Source organism: Argiope bruennichi, chromosome 3, assembly GCF_947563725.1.
Source record: "Argiope bruennichi chromosome 3, qqArgBrue1.1, whole genome shotgun sequence".
Taxonomy (NCBI): Eukaryota; Metazoa; Arthropoda; class Arachnida; order Araneae; family Araneidae; genus Argiope; species Argiope bruennichi.
The window spans coordinates 64,736,117-64,746,546 of NC_079153.1; the positions used below are offsets into that span (position 1 = coordinate 64,736,117).

The 10,430-nt window shown below is 37.7% G+C and overlaps 1 protein-coding gene across 1 annotated transcript; it reads left to right on the plus strand.

Annotated features, from left to right (window-relative positions):
• The first annotated feature begins 372 nt into the window (after positions 1–372).
• Positions 373–5,312, plus strand: LOC129962861 (uncharacterized). The gene has a single exon (XM_056076860.1). It carries the CDS (start codon positions 373–375, stop codon positions 4,729–4,731), a length of 4,359 nt encoding a protein of 1,452 aa, XP_055932835.1. The 3' UTR covers positions 4,732–5,312.
• Positions 5,313–10,430: the final 5,118 nt, after the last annotated feature.

Consider the following 10,430-nt stretch of genomic DNA (forward strand, 5'->3'; position numbering starts at 1 on the left):
TGATTTTGGTACATGATTAATCTGCAGAAATACTCGTATGAATTCATATTTTCATTAAGTGCTAAAGTTAATTGAATGTTTTGTTAAATATTATTAATTTCATTATTAGTTAAATTTGATTATTTCACCATTCTTTTTTATAACCTAGTATTTTAGTTTGAGTCTGATAGTAGCCATATAAGTATTTAAGCTATACTTCTAAGGAAACGAAAAGGAGAATTCCTTTAATGAAGCTAGAATTGCTGTTTTGTTTTCTGCTTTAACAGATCCTTTACCTTTTAACTTAATATAAGCCAGTATTTTGATTTGTGTTATTTTATTTGTATACCATTCATTTTTATGCAGAATTCTTTATTTTGTTGAATTGGAATAATGGCATTCATAGCTAAAGCTAGGAAGTGTGATCTTCAGGAATTAGCTAGTGAGTTAGGTGAAGAGATTGATGGGAATCTCACGATTGCTAATCTTAGAAAATTGATTTTAAATTCTAACGAATACGAGGAAGAGTTTGTAAAGGGTGTTTTAGAGGGTATTGTGGAGAGGAGACAAGAAAAAGAAAATTTGGAAAGACAGGAAAAAGAGAGGCAATTTGAGTTAGAGAAAATTAAATTGCAAACTTCGATTGAAACTCAATCCCTAATGTCAGAGAATAATGAAATGAACACCAAACATAATTCTTCAGAGTTACAAAAGATACTTCAGAAATTTGATTCCAAAAATGATGATATAAGTCTTTACTTAGTCATATTTGAGCGCCAAGCTAAACGATTAAGGATTGATAAAACAGATTGGGTCACCCAATTAATGCCACTTCTTCCATCAGAGGTTGTTCAAATAATAGCAAGGGAACCTGAAGAGGAATCTAACGTTTACGAGTACGTAAAGGAATTACTCTTACGACGATTTAAATTGAGTGCAGAAACCTTTCGATTGCGGTTTGTGCAACATCAAAAGAGAATGGAAAGTTCATGGAGGGATCTGGCCTTTGAGTTGAGAAGCTTCTTGGAGGAGTGGTTGGATGGTGTTAACGTAACGGATTTCGACTCGTTGAAGGATCTGATGGTTGTAGATCAGATGAAAAGAAGAGTTGGAAATGAAGTTCGGGAACATTTTGTTGACACATGGACAAAAATCTCGTCTTCATCTAAGTTAGCCGATCTCCTCGATGATTATGACGGTGTAAGGAGAAGCTCAAAAACTGGACATATTCCTAGTAATGGCAGGACACGAGTAAACGGGAATTTTGAAAAGAGAAATCCTATTGTCCATGACAAAAATGCAATGAACACTGATTATAAAAGACCGAGTAGTCCTCGGAATTGGAAGCAAGAACGCTCCGATCGGCGTCAATGTTTCGAGTGCGGATCATCGCAACATTTAAGAGCCCAGTGCCCAAATCTAGCTAAGATGAAGAATTTCTCAAGGATTAACCGCGTGACAAGACGTTTGGTAGAAACGACAAGCGAGAAAAGTGGACCACAGAGACTTCCAGAGAATGTTGCTGAAAATCAGACTGATGAAGGTACGATTCTCACAACACAGTTAAAGGCACCAGAAAAAGAAATAACACGCATTAGCCCTTTACAGAAAATACCAGTGAAAATTGAAGACAATACATTTGAAGGTATCGTGGATACAGGTGCTGAAATCACCGTCATCAGACAGGATATAATTGATTCTTGCTCTAAACAAGGAGAGGGCAGCATAAAAATTATATCAGCCTTTGGGGAAGAAGAACTTGCCCCATTAGTTACTATCAATGTAAAAATTAATGATGGGAAGCATGGCAATGTTCCTGTTACTTGTGCAGCATCGAAGAAACTAATAAGCGACATGCTGATCTCCTCGACTACATACGAAGCATTATGTAAGAAAATAGAGGCACATACCTTATTACCCGTGATAAAGAATGTAGATTCGGAGCAACCTGTCCATGAAGAGCCAAATCAAGAAGATAATGAAGAAAGTCCATTGGAGGAGAAAATTTGTTTCTCGAAGTTACAAAAAGAAGATAACTCTCTGAAGACGGCATGGGCATTTGGCAGTTCCCAACAGAATGGTTATTCAGTTGAAGATGGCATCTTATCGCACTCTGAATGGGTATGTGGAGAAAAGGTGCAACAGGTAGTGTTGCCAGAATGTAAACGGAAGTGTGTGCTTAAGGCAGCACACGAGTTACCATTGGCAGGTCATCTGGGAGAGAGAAAGACGAAGGAAAGAATAAAGTACTCATTCTACTGGCCAGGAATAAAGAAAGATGTCAAAGAATTTTGTCAGTCTTGCAAACAGTGCCAAGTTAGGAGGGCAATTACATACAGAGATAGGATCCCAATACAGCCTATCGTCAGACCAGAAAATCCTTTTGAAGTTTGGAGCATTGATTGCATAGGTCCACTGGAGCCTCCGTCCAGGAGAGGACACAAATTCATCATTTGCGCTATTGACCTGTGTACACGTTGGGCAGAAGCTATCCCAGTAAGAAATATTACTGCGAAAACTACGTGTGACGTGCTCATGAAAATTTTTACAGCTACAGGATTTCCTGAAGTCGTTTGCACTGACCAAGGTACTAACTTTACATCGACTTTAACTAAAGAATTCCTGAAAGTGATCGGCACCGCACCAAGATTTGCTACTCCCGGGCATCCAGAAAGTATGGGTGCAGTTGAGCGATGGAATAAAACCTTAAAGGAAATGCTCAGCAAGAATATCCAGGAAAATGGAAAAGATTGGGACATACATCTGCCATATCTGTTATTCGCGTATAGGGAAGTACCACACAGTACAACAGGACTGTCACCATTTCAAATGGTCTATGGAAGGTTACCCAGAGGGCCCTTGTCTCTGATGAAAGATTTCTGGACAGGAAAAAGAAGAATCCCCGTAGGTGTTTCCAGATCCATTGAGAGTTATTTAGAAAATTTGCAGGAAAATTTAGGAAAGGCTCATGGCATTGCCATGGAGAATGCCGAAAAAACCCAGGCAGAATATGCAAGAAGATATAACTTGCGAGCTCGTGAGAAGACCTTTCAAGTAGGAGAAAAGGTTCTGATTTTGGATTCAGCTTCTTCTCATAAGCTGTTAAAGAAATGGATCGGGCCAGTGAGTATTGTTGCTTTTACAAGACCCCATTCAGTACTCGTCAAGATGGAAGATGGTACGAATAAAGAGATTCATGTCAATAAAATTCGACCATACATAGCACGACTTGAGCAAGTCGGAGTGATATATGACCAAGACAATGAATTTGGAGAAATATTTCCTGCCCCAACCAATTGCAATCAGAAAAGCAAAATCAGTCGTGATATAAGAACGCAAATTTATAATCAAGGAAAGGAGTTATCATTACAACAAAAAGCTGAGCTGATTGATATCTTATCTAAGTACACAGACAGTTTCAGTAAGTTTCCAGGGAAAGCCAAGGTGCCAGGACATAACATTAAGGTAACCGATGACTGTGTCCCCAAGCGACTAGCTCCATATCGTGTCCCAATTGTTTTGCAAGGGGAAGTCGAACGCCAAGTTCAAGAACTTTTAGAAGCAGGACTCATTGAACATAGCGAGAGCGACTGGGCACATCCCGTAGTGTGCGTTGCTAAGAAAAATGGTAGTATCAGACTGTGCGTAGACTACCGTCAGCTGAATAAATATACGATTGCAGGCGCATATCCAATGAAACTGGTTACTGAACTATTGTATGAAATTGGAAAAGCTAATTTTATATCCATATTAGATCTCACCAAAGGATATTGGCAAATTCCCATGAAGCCTGAAGCGAAGCATTATACCGCTTTTATCACTCATTCTGGCTTGTACCAATGGAATGTGATGCCCTTCGGTATGAAAAATGCAGGAAGCACATTCCAAAGAAGCATGGACAAGATCCTCTCAAAGCATCGAGAGTATTGTCGTGCATATATTGATGATGTCGCCATTTTCTCCAAAAGCTGGGAAGAACATAAAAAGCACATTATGGAAGTATTTTGTACGCTTCAAGAGTCCAACCTTACCATAAATCTAGAGAAGTGTGAGTTTGGCAAAAAGGAAGTGAAGTTTCTTGGCCATATCGTCGGATCAGGAAGGCACTCCCCAGATCCCGAGAAAATTGACGCCATAAAGAAGTTATTGAGACCTACAAATAAGAAAGAAGTACGTAGTTTGCTGGGACTTGCAAATTATTACAGGGACTATATCCCAAACTTTTCTTCATTAGTATTACCACTAACAAATCTCACCAAGAAAAATGTACCTAACAAAATTCCATGGGCCAAAGAACAAGAGCAAGCATTCCAAATCTTAAAAGAAGAATTAGTCAAGATGCCTTCATTATACACCCCACAACTGGATAAACCATTCCAGTTATACACGGATGCCTCAGCAACAGCCGTTGGAGCCTGCTTAGCTCAGATAGGTGATGATGGGAAGGAAAAACCCATTGCATTTTTCAGCAAGAAATTGACTGCAACTCAAACACGGTGGGCTACTATCGAGAGAGAAGCCTACGCCGTACTAGAGGCCTTGAAGAAATACGACACATGGATATTTGGTGCTCGTGTTCAAGTTATCTCTGACCACAACCCTTTGACGTATCTCACTCAACAAACGCCTCACAGCGCAAAACTTACACGATGGTCGTTAGCCTTACAGAGATACGATGTGACAATATCATATCGAAAGGGGAGTAAACATTGCAATGCAGACTCTCTATCTAGGTTGCCATTGCAGCAGTAAGAAAGAAAGGCTTTCCAGAAATGTACAAAAACATTTGTGCATCTGCTTTGTTACTTTTATCACCAATTTTGTGCATATTTGATTTTTTTATATATATATTTGTTTGTCTTTACGTTTTGAATTTGTGTATGTGTTATTTCTTTTCTTTGGGAATTGCATATCAGTTGCTCTCCCACCTCTTTCCTGCTCCTTTCCTAGTTGTAGCGACAAATACTGCTTGGAACTATGTTTCATTTCAGGATCAGCCTTTTACCGTGAGAGATGATCAGTGATAAGCAACCCGTCCAGTTCTCAAGACGCAGCATTGTCTCTAAGGTGACAATGTGCTTCTCCAAGGGGGGGCGTGTAAGACCCGCTCCTCCGCTCCCAACGACGAAGCTTGCAAGACCAGTCAGGAGGGGAAAGGTCACATGGTATCCGAGGGGGTGAAAACCAGGAGAGACGAACAGGAAGTGGACTAGACAGATAAGGACGAGGAGCGAAGGTGGCATGGTTCGCCATGAACGAGATGCTTGATTCACTTTTATGTTTTATATTTTAAACCGTTACTGTAAATATGTAAATAATATAATAATCTAGAATATGATGGGTTCCTGTATTTATTTCTATTCAATCAACATGATTGAACCGGGCGATTATTAAGATTGAACTGGATTTAAAATAATCACTCAGGCCTAGACGTTAAGTAGGCGCCAGCCGTCGTTGGAACAGCCACAAGAAATACACGTCGGATGAGAAAGAAATCTTACTGAAATATTTTAAGTTTTCATGAATTTGTCACTCAGGGCAGTATATCGAAAAATAAGAATAAAGTTACGACATTAAAAGTATGAAGAATAATCTGTTCATTGATCAAAATAAGCCTTCATATGTTTTATTTATAAATATATGTTTTCCAACTAAGTTCAAAATGCATCACAGTTGCTAAATCCTAGTACAAATGCTTTCGAAGAGGCCACTTAAAGATTTTAAATCCTTTTCAGAGTAACTTCTCAAAATTCCAGAAGTTTTTGTTCCCGAAAAAAACTCAAAGTGATTTTCGATAAATCCGTATATTTTAAATCACATAAAAGCCCGACTGCCAACTAATCCTGTTTTTTAAAGCGAGTTCTTCTTTTCTATAATATTTTTCGTCATTCAATGGATTACATTCGATTATTCTTAGTCTGGGGCACTCGTAAATATTAAAGTTTTCCAGATCACGAAGTTGTTTTCCCTATTTTATTTAAAATATTTATATATATTTTTTGGAGAATTGTCAAAAACTCCTTATAATATTAATGTTTCCTTTTTCTCCCCAAAGAAAATGATTCTAACAAAAAAAGATATATATCTTCGATCAGAATAGCAAAAATTGTTTTTGACGAATTATTTGGTACTGATTATAAAGTTAAGTTTTAGCCGTGTTTTTTTTTCACAGTTGTTGACACAAATTTTCATTTTCAAAGTAACATTTTGTGATCGCTCCAAGAAATCGTTTAAGAGAAGGTTGCAATAAATCAAAATATAATTTTCAATGCTAACGTTTCGAAATTTATCAATACACTGTAATTAATTTGAATTGAATTTGAAATTAGATACTTTATTTTTGGCTTTGAATAAATATTTTTCTATGAATATAATTATTAATATACAGGGTGATTATAATTAAAGTTACAACTTCAAAAATCGATAATTTTAAAACTACTGGTCAGAATGGCGTGATATTTTAGCAGAACAATCGTGAAACAATAGACTTTTATTTAGCGAAGGAAAAAAATAGTTCCAGAATGTGCCGCTGCCCTGATTCACATCGCCTGGAGATATGCGAATTACTTATACGTGACATGCGCACCACAGACATAGTTGCTATAAAAATGCAAGGCACTATCTATTTGCCTGAATGCTTCATCATAACTCTGACTATGAAGAATCGCTCTCTGCTCTTGAAACGTTTTTGTAAGACTGATGACTGTGCACTTAAGCTAACAGGAAATTTCGGACAGTAAAATCCATAAAGAGTGTCCAATAACCACAAATGGTCTGCGAAAAGGGATTGCTAAATTCGTAGAGATCGGTTCATTTGACGTGAAGCGGGGTAGAAGAAGAAAACCAATTTCGGCTTCGGCAATGGAAGATGTAGCTACAGTATTGAAAGAGCAGACTGACAGTGATATTGGAATCAGCAGTGCATGGAGGGTTGGTCGAATGCTGGATATGCCGATCAGCATGGTGTGTAAATTCCTACGGAACATGTTGTACTGTTATCCGTACAAGATAACTCAAATGTACAGTTGCTACCTTTTGACTTGGAAGCACGTGAATTTACACTACGATTTCTTGCCCGGATGGAAGTGGACAACGGAGAGTCATGGAACATTCTATGGTCTGACGAAGTTCACTTCCATTTGCATGGTTCTGTAAATACGCAAAACTGTAGGATATGGGCAACCGAGAATCCGTTCCAACTACAGCCATTACCTCTTCATCTGAAAAGGTCACTATGTGATAAAGGCAACGTTTATTGTCAGACCAGTTTTTTTTTTCGAGGAGATCACCTGCGGGTCCCGTTAGCTGCACTTTACTTGCAAGTGGTATAAAGTACTTTTACGTAATCATGTCCGTCTGAAGCTTCAACAGCATCAGTGTATGGATCGCACAATCTTCATGCAAGACGGCGCTCCTCCGCATATTGCTACTCCTGTGAAGCAGCTGCTGAGTGCTCGTTTGGGAGAAAATAGGATCATAAGCCGCCATTTTTCAACAACATGTACGCCACGTTCCCCCGACGTAAACCCGTGTGATCTCTAGCTTTGTGGGTACCTGAAGAATATTGTGTACAAAGGGAGGATTGAGAATCTAGCAGACTTGAAGGCAAGCATCACACACCACATCCATTGTATCAGTACAGATACCTCCCGATCTGTTATGGAGCATATCGTTTTGCGCTTCCAATTAGTAGCGGAATAAGGTGGAAGGCCTATCGAACAACTTATGCCTTAACCATCCATCAGTAAGGTGTTTGCTCCATGAAGCTCTTTTTCTGTCATTATCACTGTTGTCGCTATAAACATATATTCTTATCTTATCGCTAATAAATTTTTAGTAAACCCCTGAAATCTATTGTTTCCTTTTGTCAAACAATATTCAAGTATTTAACGAATCCCTTTTTGGTCTTTCCCCTGATAGCGCCATCTATCGGCACCTTTTAGAACTATTTTTTTCCTTCGTCAAACAAAATTCCATTGTCTCACAATATAAAGACATTCTTACCAGTAGTTTTAAATCTATCGATTTTTGAATCGTAACTTGAATTATAATTAACCTGTATAATATATCGGGTAAACTCAATCATAGTCATTGCTTCATTGATAATAAATATGAGATTATAGAAAAAAATAAACAATGCATTTCGATCTACATTCTGTGATGTCTTGACAAATTATAACTATATAGAAATGTTGAAAGAATTTACTGTTCAATGAGTTATAGTTATATATATGTAATATAAAACATATTTTATATTATGAATGGATAGCATGGAACACCATTTGCTATTTGATTATTTTTTTTATTTTTTGAATAACTTTACTTTTACTTTACTTAACTTATATATATACACATACATACAGGGCGATCAAGAAATAACAGGAGGTGCTCAGAGCCTTGTAACGTGTTATGATCTGCACAAAATATAACAAAATTTGGCCACCATACACATTATAGAATGCGATTTCGATTCGTCAAGAAAGAAAATCAGTACCAAAAAACGCTGATAGGGGAAATCCTGTCGCTACTAGCGTATAATGCTTGAAAAAAGAATACATAACTGCCAATGGAAATAGTAAATAACAACACACCAAATACCAATGAAAAACGTTTATTATTGCAACTTATAAATTTGGCTCAAGTTGACCACTAGCCTGATGTCCCAACAATTGCATGCGGTATACGAGATTTCTGATGGTGGCTTGCAGCATATCAGCTTTTATTCGTCTGACATGTAATGTTATTTGATCTTTTAAAGTAGGAATGTCAGGAACATGTCTTTGATACACAACACCTTTCAAATAGCGTCACAACCAGAAATCGCAAGGATTTAGATCCAGTTCATGGGAAATGCAATGTGTCTGTGAAATGTTGACGTAGGACATCTTTCACCGGACATCCGATGTGAGGTGGCGCACCATCTGGCATGCAGATGGTAGAATCGATACAATTTCGTTGCTGCAATTGAGGTATTACAAAATTCTAGAGCATATCTGCATATCTATCGGAATTGACAGAACAAGTGACTAGTCCATTTCTACAAATTTCTTCATAAAAGTACGGGCCTATGATAAAAGAAGCAGTGAACCCACACCAAACTGTGACTTTCGGCGAATGGACGGGGATCTGCTGACAAACGTTGGAGTTGTATCAGCCCAAATGCGGCAGCTGTGTATGTTGATACCACCGTGCACATGAAAGTGAGCTTCATCGCTCCATAATATCCGACACGACTATTGGCAGCTCACTTCCAATCAAGCCAAAAATCTCGAAGTAAACTCTAATAGGGTATTTTTGTCGATTGGGAGTAATTCTTAAATAGGTGTTATCCTATACGAATAATTTTTCAGGATCTCACACAATATCTTCATCACAGTCGAGAACGGGACATTTGTTTGTCATGAAATTAAACGTGCACTGCTGGTACCCTGCTCATTAGCTATCGTCTGATACATAACGGCAGTTGCAAAATCTTCAACTTATTCCTGCTTGATACCTTTACATCCACCAGCTGGTTGCACGCCAAGAATTCCTGTTGTTTCAAATCTTTCAACCATTCTTTGTAAGTTAGTTATGGTCATCGGTCATTTAAATAACTGTTTTAACTGCCGGTATTCACGAAGGACATCCCTGGGATTTTCATCCAGCTGGCATCGATAAAGCAGCTTGACTAATAAGGCACGTTCATGTACTGACAATGCCATCAACGGGCGAATTCTTACAGAATGATTTGAATTCCCGCAACATTTCCTTTTACCCTCTATATCGTGTCACAAAGTACCCGTATATGCAAATTACATAATGAAGCTTTGATCGCAATGGCATAATCTTCCCTATCGGTGTTTTTGGTACTATTTTTCTTTTCCTTAACAAATCGAAACCACATGCTTTAATGTATACGGTGGCCAAATTTTGTTATATTTCGTCTAGTACATAACACTCTACGGGGCTCCAAACACCTCCTGATATTTCTTGATGCTATATAGAATATAAAATATTTTATGTTATGAATGGATAGCATGCAACTAGGGATTGCAATACCGGTATACCGGGATACCGAATACCGGTATTTGGAGCCATTTGTACAATTTTGTAATACCGGTATTCACAAGTTTAAATACCTGTTTTTCGGTATTTACTAGAAATTTTTTAAATTATCTCCATTATATGTTCAGGTATTGCGAACATAGCAAAATAGTATACGTTTTTTTTATGTCTGCCTAACGGTAGAAATTAATTAGCTAATTAATGGCTTAAATCTAAATTAGCGAAACATGGATTATCCCTGAAAGAAAATATTGTATCCATAACGACTGATGCAGCAACAATTATGAAAAAAGTTGGAAAGGTGATTGGTGCAAATCAGCAGTTGTGCTATGCACATGGAATTCAATTAGGACTAATAGATGTATTATACCAAAAAAATAAAGAACAGAAGAATCCAAATACTG